At 41.9% G+C, this 25,642-nt stretch overlaps 1 protein-coding gene across 3 annotated transcripts in view; it reads right to left on the bottom strand.

The window, feature by feature from the left end:
- Positions 1-212: 212 nt before the first annotated feature.
- Positions 213-25,642, bottom strand: part of ADSL (adenylosuccinate lyase) — a 44,031-nt gene continuing 18,601 nt past the window's right edge. For all 3 annotated transcript variants that reach the window (XM_048834773.2, XM_048834782.2, XM_075124193.1), the window contains exons 5-13: positions 8,874-9,045; positions 8,500-8,546; positions 7,880-7,970; positions 5,987-6,056; positions 4,678-4,825; positions 3,951-4,041; positions 3,298-3,387; positions 717-893; positions 213-349 (exon numbers count right to left, since the gene is read on the bottom strand). In XM_048834773.2, coding sequence (XP_048690730.1) covers positions 263-349; positions 717-893; positions 3,298-3,387; positions 3,951-4,041; positions 4,678-4,825; positions 5,987-6,056; positions 7,880-7,970; positions 8,500-8,546; positions 8,874-9,045 — 973 coding nt within the window. In that variant the 3' untranslated portion in view covers positions 213-262. The remainder of the gene's footprint in view (positions 350-716; positions 894-3,297; positions 3,388-3,950; positions 4,042-4,677; positions 4,826-5,986; positions 6,057-7,879; positions 7,971-8,499; positions 8,547-8,873; positions 9,046-25,642) is intronic.

The raw sequence follows: 25,642 nt of genomic DNA, 5'->3' as shown, positions 1-25,642 counted from the left end.
CTCTAGTTTGGTCATTGCAAAACCAGAACAAACGTGGGCATTATGCCAACCTCCTCCCAGCAACCCCAACACAAAGGAGAGGGTGGCTGGCTATACAGCAGACCCAGAATAAGCAGTGCCACCACATATCTGGGAAGCGTGAGTGTGAGCCCTGGGGTGGCTATGTCACACCCAGGGTACAGACACCCACAAGTACAGACACAGTAAATAGATTTGGTTTATTAAGGCTTTTAATATCACTCACACCCCTATACATCCATATCTAAAGTGCCAGTTCCATTTTCACACCCATCTTGCTTTGGTATGGGATCAGCATTGGGCAAGCTTCCTCCTTCAGGAACCTCGCCACCTGCTCAAGGAGAAAGAAGAAGGGAAAGTTAGAAAACCAAATGGGTTCTTCTCTGTGCTTCATTCAGCTCCAGCTTGTGGCCCCAAGGTCTCAGTCTCACAGACCCAATCACCCAGCAAATCAACGATCGAAGACTATGCGGGAGATAGAAGGGAACTGAGATGGACAGAAAAGGGAAGGGATGCCTTATGTGGCTAAGAAAGTGGTAACCCCTCCTTCCTTTAGAAGGATGGGCAGAGATCCAGTCCTGTAGAGAAAGTGGCAGAGATACAGAAAGTGGATTGTTTCAGACACATAAAGGGACATGGTTTGGATAATTTATGGCATGATGCCCCATAACACCTTAAGCTGCTTCCTGCAACCTCACCTGCTGGGAAGCACGTCCAGTGAAGGAGGTAGGCTCCAAGAGGCTCTCCAGTTGTCCCTGGATGGGGCTGAAGTAGGGGTCAGCACGGATCCGAGCAATGAGGTCATTATCCCCCCCTTCCTGTTTCACAACAGCAGCTGCCTGCTGGGAAAGAATGCGTATCTTCTCATGGCAATCCTAGGGGGAAGAGAGCCATCATCACGTTACTCACAGCACACCTCAAGCCAGCTGACTCACTGGTGCATGGAGGGTAGAGGTTGGTCATAGGCTGTTGTATTCCATAGCATAGGAATGAAACAGCTAAAGTTTGTATCATAGCTATTTAAGGCCAATCACCGCTTCACCACAGCACAGTGTGCGCACACATGCGCTGCACAGTGCATCCTTTAAACTTTTCCCCCTGAGGTGAAGGGTCTGAATTATAAATACATTCCTTGTTCAGTTATACTACACCCACAAAATAAGATGGTGAACTCTTTCCACTCCCTCAAGCCCTTCCTTAGGAACACACTGTGGGATACTTTTAGTAATTCTAACCCATCTATGGTCTGTTGCTGGAAAATCATCATGACTGTTCCCAAAGCATTCTATAAACCGGGCAAGCAGGAATTCCTTATCCACCACTAATTGCCCCTGAGGTGCAGGGTACATTGCAGAAGTTTAACAGCACAAAACATTCACAAATTTGGAAAGGAAGAGAAGAAAACTGTCCAGCTTAGCAAGCAGGGAGAACACAGTTACCCAAAGTGAGTTAAGGTTTATTTGGAAAAAAAAAAAAAAAAAAAAGGGCCCAAAATATCCCCTCCAAGGAAAATACTACAGGATGGGGCACTGGGGGAGGTAACATCCATAAGGATTCCCTTAAAGAAATGCCCCTGAATGGAAAAGGCTGCGCCAGCCAGTCTCCAAACCTAGGAAAACCAATGCCAGGCACGGGTGTCTGCACAAAGACTCTGTACCTCCACACTGGCCCTCATCCCCACCCACGTAGCTCCAGTGGAGCCATGTCAACAGACTCCACCAGCTGTGCTTTCCCAGAACCCTAAGATGACTATTTTTGACGAATGCCCTTCCCACCCCCATACTGCCAATGGCCCGCTTGCTCCTCCAGTGGACCGCTCAGTTCCCCATTGCAGATCTAGAGAGCACTCTATATGGGGTCCAGAGGTGAGGGTGATGGTGCCAGCACCATACAGGCAAATGAGTCCCCATCTCCTAGCTTGGAAAGAGAAGATCATCCCTGGTAGGATCTGTGGGAGATCACTTGGATTAAAGAGAGCACAAAAGCAGAACAAGTTGAAGTTAGTCCAAGGATTTAATGGGAACAACAGGAGATTTTATTATAACTGTATCTAACTATAGCTAAATAGTACTAGAGAGAAGGTAGGCTCACTAATAAATAAGAATAAAGTTAGCTCCAAGGGTATGTCTACACTGCAATTAAAAACCCAGGGCTGGCCCATGTCAGCTGACTCGGGCTTGCGGGGCTGTCTAATTGCAGCATAGATTTTGGACTTCACCTGGGTTCTAGGACCCTGCCAGGAGAGAGGGTCTCAGAGCCTGGGTTCCAGCCAGACCCCAGATGTCTACACTGCAATTAAACAGCCCCTTAAGGGAATTAAGTAAGTTACAAAAAGCAAGTACACTGGCCCAAGCCAAACTGGAGGGGAGGAGTGTTCAGGAATGTCTAAGTGAGTTAGGAACACAAGTCCAATTGAAAGCTCCTAACTCACTTAAACAACCTGAAAATCCCACTCACTATTATCAACCTGCAAGTCTAATTTCTGTCAATAATAAAATGGTGAAACTAATATTTAGGGGGAAATTACTGTCTAGAGGCAAGTGGAAATATAAGCAGCATGAATTTATTAAGAATGAATCCTGCCAAGCAAGCTGATTACCTGATTTAGACTGAACTACAAAGCTAGTGATGATGGGAACAGACAGTCATGGTGTTCGGATTGTATTAGAATATTCAGTAACACTTGCTGTGAGACAGAGACTCAAATCAAATGGATCTGATATGAAGCCTGTCTCCTAGATTAAAAACTGGCTGAAGGATCGTAAAGAGTAATGAAAAAAGCACTATACTGATTTTGTGGGGCAGGTATCTAGTGAGGTGTCACCTGGATGGGCATTCGGTACAGCCTTATTTAGCATCTTCATTATAGCAGTAATTTCCCCCAGCGTTTTCGTTTTCAAAAGGTATTCAATTTGCCATACTTGTTCCAGAAACAATCGTCCATCCTGCACTAGGTGCCTTTGCAACCACCAATTAAGAATTACAGTCTGCTGTCATAATCTAATGTAATAAATAATGGACAGCTCGCTACATCACAGGTGGATAGATATCCCTCCCACAGAGCTTCTAACAATGAATAAGAATTCCCCCAAGCTGCTCCCTTCCCAAATGACTGGGAGAAGACTGGCCCTGCAACATAATCATAAGATTAACAGCTCTGGTAGACCAAGGAGTTGCCAACGGAGAGAGGGAAAATAATTCCAAATTTTTATATACCCCCATTCCTCAAGAGTATGATGCCTGGTAGTGAGCATCAGACCCTCCTAACTGGGTACATACCTGGCGATTACCCCCTGCTTTCACCATGGCCATGATGATATTCTCTGTGGCCATGAAGGGCAGCTCCTGTCGGATCCGCCTCTCAATCACCTAAAAAAATGAAAAGAAACAGACACTACCACACTGGAGTGGACAATCAGTAGATCCGATCAGGTATTTCCTGCCATACTCCTGCCCCATGATGCCCCAAATTGTACAATGGGGAAAAACAAAACAAAAGCCACCTTTTCCAGACCCAATCTAGAAATAAACATAATAAGACTGAAATGTTGAAATTTCATCCTAGCTAATGTTACTGCAGGTGTGAGTCACATTCATGTAATTGCCTACACTTTCTTGAATCTTAGTAAGAGAGCTCGTTCAACCATATCCTGTGGCAGCAAGTTCCACAAGTTAGTCGTGTACCTCAGAAAACAGTATTTTCTTTGATCTGTTTTAAGTTTGTTGCGTTTTAATTTCTTCAAGAGCCCTCTGATTTTTGTAGAGCAAAGAAAAGTGCCATGGTGAGAAACTGAACAGCTTGGCTCGGCAGCCCTTAGGAATAATCACTGAGCCAGCAGATAAGAATTCAATGCTCTGAGTGGGATGGCTTCTTCTGCAGGCTCGCAGTGCTAATGGGGATGCAGGACTGCACATAAGTTCTGTTACTTTACCTTGGGGTACACCACAAGTCCTTCGGAGATATTCTGCAGCGTGCTCAGTATGATGTCAGCTGTGAGGAAAGCCTCAGCCAGACACACACGCCTGTGAAACAAACATAACCAGGGTGTCTGGGTTAGCAAAAAAGAATGAGGCAGCCTAACTCAACCCCTAGCACCTGCACATGTCTCTCTAGATGGCAACTCCCCCTCCCAACAGCCAGAACTATTCTTTATAGGCACTTCCTCCTGGGACAGGCCAGAACTGGGGAAGCTAGAAGCAACCTACAGCACCTGCTGTTGGGACAGGCCAGGACAAGAAGAGCAGTGTGTTACCCTTACCCATGGCTACTGCACCATTCCCAGGTACTGCTGTTCTCCTTTTCAGAGGATCTTTACTGTGTAAAACATTGATTATTGCCTTACTCAAAGAGAGAAGTCAGTTTACAGCCTCTGTTGCTGGGCTCCCAATATCCTCTAATGATGTTGCTTTTCATAAAGTGGTATCTGCCAGCATGAGATTCAGAACTGAGGGGTGTAGATTAAAAATACTATATTCTAAATATGTCAGTGTATTGTTCCCTACAAGCCCTTTCTAAGCACTGCATTGAGTGAGAGGAGAACATTTACCCCAAACCAGTTTTAAGCCTCTAAAGCCAGCCTCTTCCTTTATTTCATCAATAACTAGGATTTCTCTGCTCACTACCCCCCCCTTGGCCAGCTGTGGAGCACGTGGATGGACCTGTTCGCGCTGTCATCCAAGGTGCGCTCAAACCACTGCACGGAGGCTGTATGGAGTGGATTCAGGACCAGAGTCATCAGGTGGCGAGCCAGGCTGCAGCAGCGCTCTGAACGCATTGGATTCCTCTTGTAAGGCATGGCGCTGGAACCTGCAGGCAAGAAAAATATGGGGAGAGGGGATGGTAAAAAGAGGGCAGGAGACAAAACACACAGAAGAGGAGAGATCAAAGATACTGGCCTTCCCAAGAGAAAAAAAAATCCATTGTTCACTTTTCAGTCTGATTCATACTATGCAGAGCCACAAAGTGGGAGAGGTAATATCTTTTATTGGACCAACTTCTGAGGTGAAAGAGACAAGCTTTTGAGCTTGTACGGATCTCTTCAAGCTCAAAAGCTTGTCTCTCTTACCAGCAGAAGTTGGCCCAATAAAAGATATTGCCTCCCCTACCTTGTCTAATACTACCTTGTCTAATACTCTGGGACCAACACTGCATCATACTATGCAGGTCTTTTCGAAACCACCTCCCCCGAACCAGAACTGTATCTGTACTTGCAGAGGAGAAAGTGGGGGCCTTAACTCCTAACCCTGAAAGATTACTTTATCAATATAAAAGAAAAATGAGGATGAGCTACTTTAGTGTGCTGTATTTTGCATGTCTGCTCAATGGCCTACCCATGAAAGTCAGCAACCTGCAGCGATAGTGACTGAAAGTCTGAGGATTCAATATTTAAAAAATGACCTGTCAATATTTAAAAAGCCTGTCGCTCTAGTATGGCTGAGGTAATGGACGTGGGTGAGGATCAAAAATGCTGACTCATCCTACATCATCAACTTGGGTGGCTGGGCCTTCTCAGTTCCAGCTTCACAGCTCTGGAGTTCTCTCCCCTTCTCTATATACATCACAGCTACATCAGGGACTGATTTCAGTACAAGGCTCCAGCCTGGTTTTACTCTTCCAAGTTTGTTAATATACAAATGACAGCAATACTGAGCCAATTAACTTTAATGGGAGTGGAGAGTGCTCCGCTCCTCTCAGAATCAGGCCCTCATCTGTGCTGGGGTGGGGAGCAAAGGCATTATTATTTCTGCACTTTGACTTATTTGGGCATAACATTGGATTTTGCTTGTTAATAAATTGTTAGACAGGCACAGACAGATTAAAAAAATTAACTTTTTAATTAAAAGCAATTTATGCCAGTGACATCACTATTGTTGCTGGGATGAAGGCGCTGGTGAGGAGATCACCGAGACAAACAAAAAGATAAGCTAACTGGAACATGTATTACGAACCAACATCTGCCACTCTTACCAATCTGGTCTGTCTCGAAAGGCTCCTCTATCTCCTTGAGGTTGGCCAGAAGGCGGATGTCAGTACAGATCTAAAAAAAAGCAACAAGAGCAAATGAACAAAGCTGTTCTCACTAGTATTAGGTAGTGTGTCCGAGAACACTGTGTTTATGTCCATGGAGTAGCTTGGGGGAGAGAAAATAATTCCCTTCAAAAAGCGAGCAACTCCAAAATTAAGGCTTCAGACTTCTTATGAAAAAATTAAGGTTCAATCAATATTACAAATTAATCACATCAATATCCACATTAGACAACCAGAAAGCTGCAATCAGGTTTCCTGACAGGGTAGCACCTCAGAGAAGACAGAGGCCAATTTCCATAGGGGTTGCAATTTTTCTGAAACTTCCTAATTTATATTTAAAGAGCTCAAGTCAAAAGAATCGGGAAGAAGGAAGGGATGTTTGTCCTACTGAGATATGACAAGACTCCATAACAGTCAAGGGAGAGAAGATAAATTAGTAAACATTGATACATAATTTAAGTCCACATTGTGCTTAAACACTGAAATGTTCACTGACCAGAGAACATACAGTCTAAATAAGACAGGATAAACTACCACAAGTCAGAAGTGCAGGCAAGGGAGAGCGTGGGGATAATCAAAGAGGAAAAATCCCACAAGGACGTATCTCCGCGAGAGAAGCAATTCAATGGGAGGAACGTACTGCGGGAGGAAATGGTGAGATTTTAAAACATGTTCCATTAGGGAGGGCATTTATTCTAACTGGATTAGCTTTAACACAAATTTGATTGCTATCTTGCTTGGGATCTCCCCCCTTAGAGTCTTTCTAAGTGAATTCATTTTACTTGCTGTCAAAGTTCCTTCCCCACTCTGAACTCTAGGGTACAGATGTGGGGACCTGCATGAAAGACCCCCTAAACTTATTCTTACCAGCTTAGGTTAAAAACTTCCCCAAGGTACAAACTTTGCCTTGTCCTGAAACTGTATGCTGCCACCACCAAGCGTTTTAAACACAGAACAGGGAAAGAGCCCACTTGGAGACATCTTCCCCCAAAATATCCCCCCCAAGCCCCTTTCCTGGGGAAGGCTTGATAATAATCCTCACCAATTGGTACAGGTGAACACAGACCCAAACCCTTGGATCTTAAGAACAATAAGAAAATCAATCAGGTTCTTAAAAGAAGAATTTTAATTAAAGAAAAGGTAAATGAATCACCTCTGTAAAATCAGGATGGTAAAATACCTTACAGGATAATCAGATTCAACACAGAATCCCTCTACGCAAAACCTTAAGTTACAAAAAGACACAAAAACAGGAATATACATTCCATCCAGCACAGCTTATTTTACCAGCCATTAAACAAAAGGAAATCTAACGCATTTCTAGCTAGATTACTTACTAACTTAACAGGAGTTGTGAGGCTGCATTCCTGATCTGTTCCTGGCAAAAGCATCATCCAGACAGACGAACCCTTTGTCCGTCCCCCCCCTCCAGATTTGAAAGTATCTTGTCCCCTCATTGGTCATTTTGGGTCAGGTGTCAGCGAGGTTATCTTAGCTTCTTAACCCTTTACAGGTGAAAGGGTTTTGCCTCTGGCCAGGAGGGATTTTATAGCACCGTATACAGAAAGGTGCTTACCCTTCTCTTTACATTTATGGCACTTACCCTTTCCACCACTCTGAAATAAGAAAACAGGTATGGGATTCTCCTGGTGCTCTGATATCTGAGACAAAACATCCAGTGAAGAAATAGTCTGGTAGAGCAGAGAACATTTAAGCACTGAACTCCAACTCATGTTTCCTGTGGAAAGTGTTCTACATCAGGATCTCCCTCCCCAACCCCCTTAGACTGACAATGTTTCCCTTCCATACTGAGTTTGGAGACAAGGACCTCACCTTGTGTATGGATGCTGCTAGACTGGCTAGCACAGATAGGACTTCAACATCCACTTTGCGGCTGTAGGTCTGCCCTGTGACGAGATAAGCTCTGGAAACAAAAACCAAAGATAAAGCCCTCTGGACACCAGCACCATTAAAATAGGACTGAGTGAGAATGCATGCTGCAGGGGCACAAATGCTGCAGAGCTCTGCCTGGCTAACACCAATGTGTGGCTTGACCTGCAATACTTCACTTGACTTCCTGGCTTCTCATTCACATTTGATGGGACACTTGATTCATGCTGCTGTGCTCCTTGGGCTGGCATGCAGGCGTGTAGCGACAAGGGAGGAAGAACAGGAGCCCATACTTTGACAGGGTGAAAAATGTGTAAGGGAGAGAAGTAGAAACAGAGACCTAGCTGGGAGGTGGAGTTTCCTTCGCAGAGCTACATTGTGGAGTGTGGGTTGGAAAGGAACAGAATCAGGTGAAAGTGCTCTCTAAATGTAAGCCCAACAGAGTGGAAGGAAGTTAGCTGGATAGAAGAACCTGTGTTGCTGTGGACAGTGGGAGAAGGTGTCAGGCTATTAATTCTCCTTGGCATATTTTAGAGTTCAAAGTAAGCAAGCTTTTCACATACCGCTTAAATCCTGCCTTCACAGTCACCAGCCTGTCCAGCTCCTCCACCTCAGGAGGAAAACAGACAGGAATCTCAGAAAGTAGCGATTGAAGCGTCAAATATGCAGGGTTCAAGGGATACTGACAGAGGACAAAAATACAAAGGCTTCAACTCCCCCACCCTTCTGAACCCACTAAGAGCTCTGCCAGCACACCTCAACCCTGTCCTGAAGCACCCCCACCATTACAATTCTGCTCTCCCAGAGCTCTGCCAATGAACCTTCATAGTGACCCACTGTGTCCATGCTTATTCGACCCTAGACCCTCTCCTCCCCCACAAAGTCAATCTTCTCAACCCGCTTACTGGGAATTTTGATCACTGGATTGATGACTCACTTTATCATGATCTCCCTCTAACAGCTGCAAGAAGCTGGCTTGGGTGCCAGTGGTGCCTTTTACACCACGAAATCGCAAGTCGTCTCGAGCCCGCTCCAGGTTCCGCAGGTCCATGCACAGGTCCTGGATCCACAGGCAGCAGCGTTTCCCCACTGTGGTTAGCTGTGCAGGCCTGAGTGTAACCAAGGCAGATTGTCATTGTGTCACCACCTGCACACAGTCTTTGCACAGCCTCGCTAGGAAGGCAGGCACTCAGATACCACTGTAACGAGAACCATCATGACTCCTTCCTTTCAAATTTGAAGGGTCTGAGATAAGAGACAGTAACGAAGAAACTGAAAGGCCAGGTTATGGAAAAGAGATTTAAAAGCTAAATATACGGACATCTGGGAGCCACTAGGGGGATGGTGGTGGTATAGTTTTGCAGCTCCTTTCCCCACCTCCTGAAATACACAACCAGCATCAAGCGAATAGCTTCTTTAAATCAAATATTCATCAGATCTTATTCCACAACTCTTTAAATTTAATACCATTATGGATGCTGGTCCATCTCCAGACTTCCTGCAATATCCTAGAAAGCAGAAGCGGTCAGACAGTCCTCTTGCAGCCAAAATGGCTGACCAGGGAGAGGCCACCCCTCTGACAGGAGATTAAATTATGGACTAGCTAAAACAAATTGAGTGAACAGACTATTTTAAGAAACCTATCTGAAGCTATAAGGGAGATCAAATACATTACTAGCACACATCAAGCTAATCTGCAAGGCTTGGCATTAGGACTAGAGGAAGCTAGAATCTCCCTACTAGAAGACACAGTCAGTACTATGAATATAACCTAAAGAGGAAAAAACTATTAAAGCACTACATGTAAGGTTAATTATCTCAAGGGAAGATCATGGAGAAAATCTGAGAATTGTAGGTTTCCCACAAGGGCTGGAAAAGGGAGGCCTGGGGAATTTTTACCTACCATGTGGCCCGTGCTTTTCTCTCCTCTCTCTTGATCAGAACTTAGATACTGAGAGCCCACCTCTCCTTTGCATCCAAACCCTCTCCAAATGCAAAGCCCCAGGCCAGAATTGTTAGATTTTAAACATGCAATACTAAGGAACTCATTCTTAAAAAAACCTCTGAACTGAAAAACCTAACATGAAAGGGACATAGGCTGATGATCTTCCTTGATTACACTAAGGACGTGGTGGAAAGAGAGGACTACATTCAATAGATCTATCCACGCCATAGAAAATACAGCCAGGATGCATTAAAACAACATTAGCAGATCAGTCACTGCAGTGAGAGAATTCAGTTCTCAATCTAACAACAAACTGTACAGGGCAAATCCACCATTTTATCTCCTCCTTCCCAGGTGTCATTTCTTTGAAGTGCCCTGGTTTCACCAGCAGAGGGAGACAGCTGGGGAGCAAGATGGTGGGGACGAGGATCTCATCTTTAACTGAATTATGCCCCTGCTGGCGCTCCAGCTGGACTCGGAAAGCAGGCACGGGTTCCAGCTGCTGCTGCTGGGAAGTTGGAGTGCTACAATAGGGCCACACCTGTTTTGCCTACATCTACCCTACCTCCCTGTCCCTGATGATTCCAATGTACTGGGGTACACCCACCTTTGAGACCCTGACTCCAAGTAAACAGCTTCACCCGATGTGGGGACTCTCTACATGCATGGATTGGCAAGGCTCAACAGAGATGTGTGATTTTGTTTTCTATTAGAGGCACCTTCCCTCCCCCTGGAACCTTTTTCAACCCCCCGTTGCATCAACAATTTTACTTTCCTTCATCCCCATTTAATTTTCTATATTTCAGGTTTATAGTAAATCTGGAAATATTCAATCCATTTCCCCTAGATTCCAGATCTAAACAATGTAATGAAAATTTCAGTTTAAGGATGAATCTTTTCAATTCCCCAACTGTAAAGAAATGTGATCTTCTAAAATGTTATCCAAGAAGAAAAGGAGGACTCGTGGCACCTTAGAGATTAACAAATTTATTTGAGCATAAGCTCCTTTTCTTTTTGCGGATACAGACTAACAAGGCTGCTACTCTGAAACCTATCCAAGAATAGTTATTATTGCTGGGTACGATTTACCAAATTACTGATAATGTGTTAGTATGAGTGTCAGTTTTTTTCAGTAATATTAGTTCAGGTTCTTTTCTTTAGTTTTTATTTCTGGAAAATGAGTTGAAATATATGTTATGCTGATTTACATTGCTGATGTAATTAACTATTGAGCAATGGCATTCACACTATAATCCAACGTGGACAAAGCTCTAGTGGGAAAAGTTTAAGAACTGTTCTACTTATGAACTCATCTACAGATGATCCAGTTATGCCAGAATATGATTTAAATTACTATAGACTTGTTCTTCAGTTTAGATGCTAATCTTCCTTCAGAAACCATGCCCTCCCCTGAAATGAAACTATTTATTCTTTAAAATGTTAGAAAGAATCCGGTTACACCATGTTTTTTTTCTTTTTGTTGGGGGTGGGGTGTTTTAGGAGAGTGACAAGGCACATGTTCGTAAGTCCTCCTAGACTTATTCAAACTGAAACAGGACCTAAGTTATGTATTTTTTATTATGTAGTTTTGGAAAACTTAGAAAAACTGAGAAAAAGAAATGATCAATCTTTTAGCTTCACTGATCTGTCTTACTCTGTCCCCTTTCCATTCCCTTTCATGTCCCCGGTGTGGTGAGGGGGAACTTAGATATAACTTTCCTAGATCTGGAATTAACAATGGCCCAAGCAATGACACTATTCAGGCACCTGATAGAGATATTTGACCTAAAAGCACTCTTTAGGGCTAATATTATATTTTGTGTTTCTTGGAACATCAAAAGGGTCAATCACCCATTAAAAAGAAAAAGAATTATCACTAATCCAAAAACAGTAAAAGCAGATATTATCTTCCTATAGAAAACCCACCTTAATGGCTTAGAGGCAGAGAAATTTAGGAGAGAATGGATGTTTAACAATTTCTCCTCCACAGTCAAAGGTCCAGCAATAGTGTTTCACAAAAGACTCAATTTACAAATTCTGGATGTAAATAAAGATAAGGAAGGTAGATTTTTTGGTGGTGAAGGCTATGATCTCTGACTCTATATACCCTAATTATTGTATGATTATGTATATAGATCAAATAAAGATGATCCAAATGTTTTTAAACAAGTTTTTTTCCAAAATTAATATCCCACTAGAACCAATCATCATAGCAGGAGATTTTAATGAGCTGTCTGACACTTTTTTTAGATAAATGAGGCCGGCCCCAACATACACAATCACATGCTAAAAACATTACAGAAGATTATATGGAAGAACTGGGGTTAAAAGACGTATGTTGGTTGCAGACCACCACAATGAAAGATTTTGCTTTTTTTTTCTCCCCACATTCCACATATTCACACACAGATTTCTTAATTTCTATGATTCTGATGTACTCACTGCTTAATAATGAAATCAAGTCTATCATGACCTCTGATCATGCACCAGCGTTACTACAATCTTCCCTTCCCAAAACAAACTGGACTTGAAGAAGATGGAGACTGTACTTTTTCTTTTGAAAGATATAGTTCTGAAAATGTTTGTCACTGAAGAAATTTTGTTGTTCTTCAAAACAAGTGACACATCAGAGTGATCCTGATCCACCCTAAGGGATACACTAAGTTTTTATTAGGGGTAGGATAATTTCCTACTCAGTAGGTAGGAAGAGAGTTAGCTACGATTGGCTCCTGGAATTAACTGAATGACTTACAGCTATGGATTTAGAATGTGCTAACTACTCCTCTGTAGAGCAAATATAAAATTAGAGACTTAAAGTTGGCTTAAGTTTGGTTAAAGAAATAACTAGCAAGTAAAAGAGAGGCCTTGAAAGTACTGAGTGGTAAGGCCACAAGGAATGGAGCAGGTAGTATGTGTGGGTCAAAAAATAATTAAAGAGATAAAAAAAAGTTTCTAAAAAGAAGGCCTCTGCCTGAGAGGGATGACTGCAGTTCATTTTAAAGATGACAAAATTTTCTTAAAAGGAGACAATGATGGCCTTTCCCACTCCATATACCAGTGTTAACTTAAAAGTAGAGTTGTCAATTAATCACCGTTAACTCATGTGATTAACTCAAAAAAAGAAAAGAGATTAATCACAGTTTTAATCGCACTGTTAAACAATAGACTACCAATTGAAATTTATTAAATATTTTTGGATATTTTTCTACATTTTCAAATATACTGATTTCAGTTACACAGAATACGAAGTGTACACTGCTCACTTTATATTATTTTTTATTACAAATATTTGCACTATAAAAATAAGAAACAGTATTTTTCAATTTACCTCATATAAGTACTGTAGTGCAACCTCTTTAGCTAGAAAATGCAACTTACAAATGTAGATTTTTTTGTTACATAAAATTGTACTAAAAAAACCAAAACAATGCAAAACTTAAGAGTCTACAAGTCCACTCAGTCCTACTTGTTCAGCTAATCGCTAAGACAAACAAGTTTGTTTACATTTACGGGAGATAATGCTGCCCGTTTCTTATTTACAATGTTACCAGAAAGTGAGAACAGGCATTCGCATGGCACTTTTGTAACCAGCATTGCAAAGTATTTGGCATTGCAAGGTATTTACGTGCCAGATATGCTAAACTACAGAACCCAAACCACCAAAAAAGAAAATCAACCTTCTGCTGGTGGCATCTGACTCAGATGATGAAAATGAACACGTGTCGGTGCACACAGCAGCATGGATGCATGTCCTTTGGAATGGTGGATGAAGAATGAATGGACATGTGAATCTTTAGCGCAGCTGGCATGTAAATATCTCGTGATGCCAGCTGCAACAGTGCCATGTGAACGCCTGTTCTCACTTGCAGGTGACATTGTGAACAAACTTTTTGTCTGAGTGTTTGGCTGAACAAGCAATATGACTGAGTGGACTGCGGGCAATAAAGTTTGACATTGTTTTATTTTTGAATGCAGTTATTTTTTGTACATAATTCTACATTTGAAAGTTCAACTTTTATGATAAATAGACTGCACTACAGTACTTGTATTAGGTAAACTGAAAAATAGTATTTCTTGTTTTTTACAGTGCAAATATCTGTAATCAAAAATAAATAAATAAAGTGAGCACTGTACACTTTGTATTCTGTGTTGTAACTCAAATCAATATATTTGAAAATGTAGAAAACATCCAAAAATATTTAAATAAGTGAGATTCTATTGTTGTTTAGCAGTGCAATTAATCACGATTAATTTTTTAAATCACTTGGCAGCCCTAGTATAAAGAAAATAGACTGACTTCAGCACGAACCAAATTTGCTCATTTTAGACTCAAACATACCGAGAGTCGGGGAAGAGAGCAGGGAAAATTCTTACATACAGATTAAAAGTGAGAGGTTAAAGTCCCGAATAGTATCAATCAAATCAGAACAAGGGCAGGTTACTGATAATCACAATCAGTGATCAATTTTTGAAATTCCATTTGACTCAGAAGAACTGAATAATTTTGTTAAAACTCAACCTCCCACAGATCTCAGAAGAGCAGCTGGGCAGGCTGGCCTCTCCTTGCAATCAGAGGAAATAATCAAGGCCAGGAAAGAAATGGGTCTCGGCAAGACCCTGAGCCCTGATGGCCTACTGATAGAATTCAATCAAAATCTCAAAGAAATTCTGGACCCTAAGCTGTTCTACATTTACAAAGATGTACATTAACTTCTACTATGAGGTAAGCACTAAATACTGTACTAATTAAACCGGGTAAGGAAGCGCAAAAGTGTAACAGCTATAGACTCATCTCTTTAATCAATACGGATATAAAAATACTTTCAAAAATATTGCCTAAGAGGCTTGAAAAAGTAACAACTGATAGGGTTCACCTCAAATCAGGGGGGATTTGTTAAAGAAGGCATGGTTCAGATAACACATCAGTTGATTAATGTTATGGCATTCCATCAACATGCTACAAATTCCCATGCAATCACTTCACCCAATGCAGAGAAAGCCCGTGACAGAATGAACTAGCAATATCTGTTTCTTACCCTGGATACATTTGACTTGGGGAAACCCTTTATTTCATAGAGCTGTTATGTTTTAATCCCAACTCTCGTACCCTAAGAAACAGCGTAATATTTTCCACCTTCATTCTGTTTTAGGGAAGTAGACATGGATGCTCCCTCTCCCCACTCCCATTCAATCTGGCATTAGAACCACTTGCAGTACTAATTAGGGAACACCAAGGTATTCAAATCAAATCAGCGGCATTGCTATGGGTACCCGCATGGCCCCACAGTATGCCCACATTTTTATGGCTGGCTTAGAACAACGCTTCCTCAGCTCTCGTCCCCTAATGCCCCTACTCTACTTGCGCTACACTGATGACATCTTCACCATCTGGACCCACGGAAAAGAAGCCCTTGAGGAATTCCACCATGATTTCAACAATTTCCATCCCACCATCAACCTCAGCCTGGACCAGTCCACACAAGAGATCCACTTCCTGGACACTACAGTGCTAATAAGTGATGGTCACAACCACCACCCTATACCGGAAACCTACCGACTGCTATGCCTATCTACGTGCCTCCAGCTTTCATCCAGACCACACCACACGATCCATTGTCTACAGCCAAGCTCTGCAATACAACTGCATTTGCTCCAACCCCTCAGACAGAGACAAACACCTACAAGATCTCAAGATCAAGCATTCTTACAACTACAATACCCACCTGCTGAAGTGAAGAAACAGATTGACAGAGCCAGAAGAGTACCCAGAAGTTACCTACTACAGGACAGGCCCAACAAAGAAAATAACAGAACGCCACTACCCATAACCTTCAGCCCCCAACTAAAACCTCTCCAACGCATCATCAAGGATCTGCAACCTAAACTGAAGGACGACCCATCAGTCGCACAGATCTTGGGAGACAGACCAGTCCTTCCTTCCAGACAGCCCCCGCAACCTGAAGCAAATACTCACCAGCAACCACACACCACACAACAGAACCACTAACCCAGGAACCTATCCTTACAACAAAGCCTGTTGCCAACTGTGTCCACATATCCATTCAGGAGACACCATCATAGGGTCTAATCACATCAGCCACACTATCAGAGGCTCGTTCACCTGCACATCTACCAATGTGATATATGGCATCATGTGCCAGCAATGCCCCTCTGCCATGTACATTGGCCAAAGCGGACAGTCTCTACGTAAAAGAATAAATGGACACAAATCAGACGTCAAGAATTATAACATTCAAAAACCAGTTGGAGAACACTTCAATCTCTTTGGTCACGCGATTACAGACCTAAAAAGTGGCAATTCTTGAACAAAAAAACTCCAACGACAGACTGCTGAATTGGAATTCATTTGCAAACTGGATACAACTAACTGAGGCTTGAATAAAGACGGAGTGGATGGGTCATTACACAAAGTAAAACTATTTCCCCATGTTTATTCTCCCTCCCGCTCCCCCTCCCCCCACTGTTCCTCACACGTTCTTATCAACTGCTGGAAATGGCCCACCTTGATTATCACTACAAAAGGTTCCCCCCCCCACCCCGGCTCTCCTGCTGGTAATAGCTCACGTTACCTGATCATTCTTGTTACAGTGTGCATGGTAACACCCATTGTTTCATGTTCTCTATGTATATAAATCTCCCCACTATTTTCCACTGCACGCATCCGATGAAGTGAGCTGTAGCTCACAAAAGCTTACGCTCAAATAAATTGGTTCGTCTCTAAGGTGCCACAAGTACTCCTTTTCTTTTTGCGGATACAGACTAACACGGCTGCTACTCTGAAACAAGGTATTCGAGGAATCAAATCAGGAACTCTGGTGACAAAAATCCTTCTATATGCAGACAACATACTATTTATTAAAAACCCAGGTCAGTCTATTCCAAATATTACAAACGATAGATAGCTTCAGTAAATTCGCTGGCTACAGGATTAACTAGGGTAAGTCAGAAGGAATGAAGATCTCGTTAGATCTAGCTGGAAGTAGCTCTCCTATAGGGACATTTAGATGGCAACAGACAAACCTCAGATGGCATAGCATTTTGTTCCCTAAGGAAATTAAAAACATAGTCAAGGTTAACCTAGCCCCATTAATCATGCAGTCAGGAAACGTTTTAAACAGATGGAAGGCACTACCCCTCTCCCTTCAGGGGTGGGGGTGGAGGAATGATACTTCCCAAAACACTTTTTATTCTGAATTCCCCCCTTCCCACATATTCCTTTTATTTTACTGAAATCGACAACATGTTCAGGTCTTTCTTGTGGGTGCTTGTAACAGAACATCCTTCCAAAGATAGAAGCCCTCTGTCAATACAGGTTGGTTTAGATCTCCTACCTTCACCGTTTACGGTAAGGCAATTTTTAGCCAAGCAGCACAGTGCTGTGTTCTTTGTGCTGTACAGCCCCAGACTCCAGGTGGAGGCATAATTGGTTGATTCTTTACCCATTCCAATGCGCTGCACTCAGATTACTACAGATTCCCTAAAGAGCAATTACCAACTGTTGTGGCAGCCAGAAATACTTGGCATACCACTTTGAAATTTAAAGACTCCCCCCCGCCACCTTCTATATACCAAGGCCTCTATCTGAAGTAACTTGAAACTTTGGCCAGATGGATTTGAAAAGGGATTTTGACCATCAATTTATTGAAAATAATACTTTCCTCCATTTTATAATATTAAAAGGAAGGTTCGGTCTAGAGACTAAGAAGTGGCAGCAGTATAGCCCACTCAAACATGCTGTCTCCCACCTGTTTCGCCCCAATGCCTGAGCTACCCTGACCCACCTGAACTGCTTTCATTTCTCCAAATATTATCCAGATTGCCAAGACCTACGGCAACACTATATATACATACTTGGCCAGCAAATTTGAATTAAACATGGATTCCCTTAAAAAGAAATAGAAGGAGGAACTAGACCAATTATTCTCTGCTAATGGAAACACATTTTAGTCAGTGCTCCGAACTGCTCTTTGAACCTCCACTTAAGATTAATCCAGCAGAAAATGGAGGCAACACTGGACACCTCTCACTGTTCAAAACAGGTGCCACTAAATCAGACAAATGTTGGCACTGTAATTCAGCAGATGCTAACTTAACCCATGTGCTCTGGTAATGCTCCTATCCCTGTATATTTTGGGCAGATCTTAACTGCAGAGTTATTTTTTTCCTATTAAATAAAATTGTGTTACAAGCTAAACGTACTACAAAAATGGAAATCAAAAAGCAGCCAACAACTGAAGACTAGAGCACAGACATAATAAGCTTGGCAACTTCGGGAAGAATTGTATACTGAAAAAATTCTCAGATATGGAATGCTTTCCTGTTAGTATCTGAATGATCCTATTAATAGCATGGGCCCCGCTCTGAGTTCCCCCTCCTCACCATCTCTATCCCCTTCTTCAGAATATTGTTTCTATTCTTTACCTTATTTTAATAATTTTACTATAACTAGTTGGATTTTTATAATCAAAATTGTTTTCGTAAATTGTTTAATACAAATGATTTATAATTTAACTGTTCAGATTATATATAATTAAATATTTCAGGTAATAGTTAAGGTTAGGTAGCAAATGGTTAATATATTATGAGAAGTTCTTTATAGTTTGTATGTTTTTCTGTGTGTGGATATTTTAAAAATGTAATAAAGAGTTGTTAGAAAAATAAACTAAAAATGTACATCTTGCCTAAGTGACAACTAAGAATATGATCACAGCCAACAGGAATTTGAAGGGGGGCAGACAGCAAGGAAGAAGAATGGTTCACTGTATGCACAAGAGGGTATGAATTGGATTAATTGAATTCAACTGACCCAAGAGGAAATTCAGGATGATTATCAGGAGACATTGCCTAACTGCAAGGCGTATTAGATCACTCTTTGGAAATTACTGAAACGCCATTGCTTGTGACATTTAAAACTAGCCAGGGCAGTGGTATGGAGAATAAACTGGATGGAGAAATCTTGCATTAGCTGAGCAAGAAGGCAGACAAGATGTAACTTAATAGGTTTCCTCCCCAGCCCTCCCCAAAAATCTTCTCAGTTCCATGATTCTGTCTTCCATTCACAAGGAGTTACTTGGACAGAAATTTGATCTACTTTTAAATATTGTTGTACTGATGGTGGTGTATACTTAAGTCCACCTAGCCAGTGAATTCTCCATTTCCTGTGACAATTTCCAGAAGATTTAAAAAAAAAAAAAAATTGAGTGCTCCCCCTGCTGGATCTGTGGCAATGGTTCAGTAACTATTCCCAGGACTATGCTTGATATCAATAATACATACACAGCTTAAGCTGAGCAAGTACAAGAGACTGGGGGGTTGGCAGGAGAGGGGGATGATGTCACACTGGCCCTTTCCTAGTTCTGATGTTCAAGGACAGCGATGACATACATACACCAATACTCACCAAAGACACTCTTTACCTTAATATGAAAGCACTGAGATAGCTTATAGTAAAACTAATAAGTTTATTAATAAGAACAGAGATTTAAGTGATACTAAGTAGAAAAAACAAGGAAATGGTTACAAACAAAACATGCTTTTCAGTGTCCAAGACTCAATTTTAGCAAGCTATAATCTTTGTCTAAACAGCTTTCTCACTTACATCAAGCTACCAGCATCTCCAGCCCTTTCGGCAGAAGGATCCAAAGTTAACAGAATCAGAGACTGCTATCCCCTTTGTTCCCTATGTGATGGATAAATAGAATGTCTTTTTGCTCTCCTTGTATTTCCCAAAGTCTACTGTCACTGCCTGAAGAGCCAAGAAACCTTCCTGGGGGTTCAGACTTTCATGTGTTCCTCAATGTGCTCACCAGGCTGTGTCCACCACCACTTGTTAGCTTGATTGCTTTGTTACCTTATATGTAAATGTACTTGCATTGTCATCTGCCTGTAATCAAGCCAGGCAGATCCACATTCCTTTGTCAAAGGCAGATTTGTTTATTCACTGCTTCCAAAACATATTTCAAGAACTTATTTCCAGCATACACACATAGCTCTATACATAAACCGTATGTACATTGCACAATTATATTCATGACCACTGTGTCACCAATTTTTATATGATACCTTAAAGGCACTAGCTAAATATTCTGACCACAGTGTGTTGAGGGTGCCCTTTGCCAGTTAGTATAAAGGGGCTCTTAGGGTCACACTTGGATTGATGCTTTCTTCACTCTTCTTCAGGAGTGATATCCTATGCAATAAGGACATTAGATCTGGGTACGAAGTGTCCTAACCTTCCCCATCTCTGCTGTCCCACACCACATCCACTAGTGGAAAAATAAGATTTAAATCAAGGTCCATAGTGTAAAGTCCTGAGAGTAAACAACTGCCGTCCCTGGCAGCAGCAGATTAACCCACATTTTCAGCAACATTCTTGTCCAGATCTTGATTCTTCTTGAATGAACCATATTCTCTAGAGCAACAGAGAGAAACTGCCATTCTAGAACAATCCAATCCCCTGACAGTAGCCAATGCCAGATATACCACAGAAAAGGCATAAGCCTTCCATGATACAGAATGTTGTATCTGGGGCTGGGTCCCGCGGGCCGTAGTTTGCCCACCTCTGTACTAGATGCTTAACTTTTTGCTCATGATTTGTGTCAATCTTATAACATGGGAGAAATATTTCCAGATAGTAATCTGCTTATGCCCTAGAACAGGGTGCATTGATTTAAATCAGCAATTTAAGTCACCAAGTAGAAAGCTTCAATTTAAATTATCAACTTTAATCAACTTTTCCATTTGTACTTCAGTTATTTTCTAAAGAAAGGTGCATTCTCATTGGTTGATATAGCCTTTAAAACATGATTTACAACTAAATAGAGCCTTTACACCATGTTCAGTACATCTTTTTGCTACCTAGGAGGGGACACTATAACTATATATGTTTATTTAAGCAAAACAAATATTTTCAGATTATTATAAATTTTTAGTATGTTAGAAAATAGTAAGTGATATATTGCTTATTTACTAGATCAGGCATGGGCAAACTTTTTGGCCGGAGGGCCACATCGGGTTTCCAAAATTGTATGGAGGGCCAGTTAGGGGAGGCGGTGTCTCCCCAAACAGCCAGGTGTGGCCCAGCCCCTGCCTCCTATCTGACCCCCCTGCTTCTCACCCCCAGTTGGTTCCCCCGGGACTCCTGCCCCATCCACTACTCCCTAACCACTTCTGGACCTCCCACCAACCCTCCCCTCTCATTCCTGATTGGCCCTCCCCCCGGACTCCTGCCCTCTGACCGCCCTGTCTCCTATCCACACCCCCGACCCTGACTGCAACCCCCAAACTCCCCTGCCCTCTTATCCAACCCCCCCACCCCCTTACCGCGCTGTCTGGAGCACCGGTGGCTGGTGGCGCTACATCCGTGCCACCCAGAGCACCGGGTCAGGCCGCGGCTCTGCAACTGCACTGCCCAGAGCACTGCACCGGTGTCGTGGTGCGCTAAGGCTGCGGGGGAGAGGGAACAGCAGGGAAGGCGCTGGGGACTAACCTCCCGGGCCAGGAGCTCAGGGGCTGGGCAGGAGGGTCCCATGGGGCGTAGTCTGCCCACCTCTGTACTAGATGCTTAACTTTTTGCTCATGATTTGTGTCAAGCTGCATTAGGATGGTAACTGGTTTAATTAAACAAACAGCATATAAAATTTAATTAAAGAAAACCTTAAAATGTTTTGGATATATAAACTTCTCTTATCAAAACACGTTTCACATTTACAACCAAATGATGTACTAAAGGAATAGAGGGATTAATTGTGGCCAGTGAATTAAGCTGAGTATTTCAAGTCAGCCTGGGAAAGTTTTCAAATATACCTAAGTGAAAGTGACTGGAGCTTAAATTACTACTCGCCTTAGGCCTTGTCTATAGTACATAAGTTTTGTTGAGAGAAGTCAGCTTTTGTTGACAAAACCGTAGAGGTGTACACACCGAAATGCTCCTCCTGCCAATGTAACTCCCCTGCTATGCTGACATAATAAAACCACCTCAACTAGAGGTGCAGGGCTTACGTCAGTGTAATTAAGGCAATGCAGTGTCTGCGTTCCTTAGAGTGGCTGTTAGCTGTCATTCTTGTCAATATCATGGCAGAGCCTGAGGCGGCTTCCCTCCTGCTCCTAGCGGGGAACAGGGTGAGAAGTCCCCGGTGGCTTCCCTCCCACTCCTGGTGAGAAACGGGGAGGCGGCAGCCTGCCAGTTGCCTGTGGGGCAGCCAGGCTCCCAGTGGAGCTGAGATCAGGCTTTCAGATCTCTAGACCAGGCTCTCAGATCCCTACACTGCTCCTCTTAGGTCAGTGGAAGCGCTCCTGGTGAAGGAGCGCACCACAGATCCAAGGAGGATAGTGTGGCCATCAGCCACTGCAGTAATTAATGCGGGGGTTTTAAGTCGACCTAACACAGGTTGACTTATCTTTGTAGTGCAGACACAGTCTAAGTCTCTTGAAAATGAGATAACAGTCTGCTAAGTTACTTAGGCTTTCCTTCAAACTTTTAAAACTAGTAAATTTTATGCCCTCCCTCCTCATTTTTATTCCTAGACTGGAAGAGAGAATTTTTTCTGCTTTTTCAACTCCCAATCAATTTCAACTTTGAATGAATTAGTCCAAAGGAAGAACATATTCTCTGTGCCTGCAAAAGAGGCTACTGATGTCAAAAGCTGATTTAGCACTTCAACAGACTCTGGTTCCAGGTGCTTAGCTAGTGACTTCCAGCAGTTCAATGGTGTAACTTTCTTTAAAGCATCATAAAACGTGTACTGCTTGAATGGTTCACTTCCAGGCCTGAAATGTATTACGGTTGGCAAGATTGATGGGTGATTATTCAATGCTCATGTCATAGCAGCATCTTCTTCAGCAGCCTGGCATCTACCTGGTACTTTCGGTTGAGAATACTGGCAAGAAAATGAGGTGGAGTAAATGCTTGATCCATCCGATTTACTGCCTAAAATTTAATTTTGGTGCTGGGTATTTCTCTCTTCAATATCTCAAAGTTCTTTCCAAATTTTAACAGCATTAGCAATTCAGCAGCAATCTTTCTGTAGTTTGTCCAAGGCTATGAAAATAGGTTTTAGTATATTTATCAAATCTTCTACATTTCCTTTTAGTCCGATGTTGAATACTTTGGCTGTGAGAGTTCCATCTATTTTGTCTCAATTTTCTTCACAAAATTATCTTCAGAATAGGCTAGTTCTAAATAAACAGCTCAAAACAGTCAATCACTGACTTCCAACATACATCTTGAGGGAGAATTAGTTTAAATGCTTCTATTCTCTTCAGTGAAGCTGGAGCAAAGTGGTTGTTATGGAAGCATTTTGCAACTTTAACTACTTTTTCCTTTATTCTTGAAGTTGTATGCAACTCTTTAGCTAAAAGATGCATCAAATGAGCACGGCACACCCATGTGTCATAAGTTTCAGGTTCCCATCACTATCTTCTAGATTTCTTCTCATCTTTGCTACATTTGCCTCATTGCCTGTGACAACGCTACATACTTGACACTTGAATTTTTGTTCACAGTTTGTTATAGCTTTTACTGCTACTTCTTTTAAGTATTTGCTGCATGGGCATTTCCTGCTGTATCAATTGTTTCTGTAAGAGACAACCCTATCTCTGTTGTCATATAAGCACATATTACTGGAGCACTGTGTACACTGTTCCATGCATCAGATTAACTAATTTCCCCATCAGTGTTTTTTGCACACTGTTCAATGTCCTTCTCACAATCACCTTTCAGCAATGTCTGCTCTGCTAGATGGAGTGTACCATATTTGTAATGATTGAACCATGTCAATGAAATATTTGTTCTGAACAACATGAAAGGGAAAACTGTGCAATCTTTTCATTTATGGAGTCTTCCTGGAATTTGCTGGTCCTGATTGCAAATTCATGCCTTTCTTAACTGGATTATGATGAAGAAAGCATGTTTTGATGCAGTTAATTTACTGTCTGAAGTATTCAGAGTAACAGCCGTGTAAGTCTGTATTCGCAAAAAGAAAAGGAGTACTTGTGGCACCTTAGAGACTAACCAATTTATTTGAGGACAAGCTCAACATCCGACGAAGTGAGCTGTAGCTCACGAAAGCTTATGCTCAAATAAATTGGTTAGTCTCTAAGGTGCCACAAGTACTCCTTTTCTTTTTGTCTGAAGTATGTTTAGTTGTAGCACTGTTGGTGGTAACAGCAGATGACACTGAAATTATGGACATTGCAGATGATGGACATTCACAACTCCTTATGTCTAAGCAGGGACCCTGAAACAAAAAGGTAAAGAAGTCACCCTCACTCACTCGTTATTACTAACGGCACTGCTTTAAAAAGATTGTAAATGAAAGATTTTTCTCCTACTGCAGCTGTCTGTACCACCGTTTAAATGGTATTTATTCTAAATTCAGTTTTACAGGGCAAACAATTAGTCAATTATACAAATCTTAATCTATTTAAACCCTTATCTCTAGCAACATACCAAACAACTTGGGAAAAAAACATATTTTAAATGTTAAAATTCATAAATGACGAATAAAACTTTACTTTTAAAGAGGAAATCTTCACCTAGGATATTTGATTATACGGAACAATAAAAATCATTTCTAAAGTCCAGTAGTAATAGTAAAAATTTAATTGACAAACACTCCCACAACAAACTAACATACCAATCATATTTTGAATAAACATTTTGAAATTCATAAGTAATCTACCAAAAACACAAATTTATGACAATAATCTAAGTTATCATTATTAGCATAGTGAGACATGGAAGGCAGCCCAAAAAATGGTGCAAAAATAAGTTTACTAACCAGCTGATCCAGATTGTTCAAGCACATCATCTTCAAAGTCACTGTCTTCTGAGGAGCAATTTTCATAATGTTGTTTTATTCTGGCAACCAGGCCTTGCATCTCTCTTGCACCATTCACAGTTGCCATGAGTTACTTTTTTACCCAGAGGTACAGGAATTTCTTGAAATATATTCCCAAACAGGTTCTTTTTTAGAACTTGCAGCCATGGCCGTTTTTCCCCCTCCAGTTCCTAGGTGTTAAAATCAACACTAAAAGCTACACTGAAGAATGTTGCCCCTTCTTCCCAGAGTCCTACTTTGACAAGTGTTGCGCCTTTCTGGTTGCATACTCTGCTCCTTCTCTCGTTACATATCTCACTTACCCTACTCCTACCCCAGAAAAACAAAAGAACTAACAATCCAAGACTTCTGGCAACATAACCTATGTGCCTGTTGCACTGCAGTATTTTATTTGTTTAGAGACAGAGAGGGAGGCAGTTGAGAAGTTAATGGATTTCTGTTTGTATCTGTCCATGTCAGGCTTGACAAAGCCCTGGCTGGGATGATTTAACTGGGAATTGGTCCTGCTTCGAGCAGGGGGTTGGACTAGATGACCTTCTGGGGTCCCTTCCAACCCTGATATTCTATGATTCTATGTGCATATGCAAGTCGACAGAGCAAGGCCATTTACCTGAAGTGCCCAGAACCATCCAGAAGCAAGGGTTGGTAGTTATTAGGCAGATCAGTGTTTTTCCATGAGCTGGTGGCTGGAGTATAAATATTCATAGTTTGAGAACTGAGCCAAAGCTCAGGTGTGGAGAAGCTATAAAGTAGGAGCTTGAAACCACCCAGATGGGTTCAGTGGATAAGCCTGATGAGATACATGATGGTGTCTCCTGGAGTCAGAGGCTGGACCCAATGCCTGTGATAACTTTGTCAAGTCTCTTCACTCAGTAGCACAGCTCCTGGATCCCCCACAGG

This window comes from Caretta caretta, chromosome 1 (assembly GCF_965140235.1).
Source record: "Caretta caretta isolate rCarCar2 chromosome 1, rCarCar1.hap1, whole genome shotgun sequence".
Classification (NCBI taxonomy): domain Eukaryota; kingdom Metazoa; phylum Chordata; order Testudines; family Cheloniidae; genus Caretta; species Caretta caretta.
The sequence above is the reverse complement of the archived record's forward strand: the minus strand, read 5'-3'. Positions and strand labels throughout refer to the sequence as shown.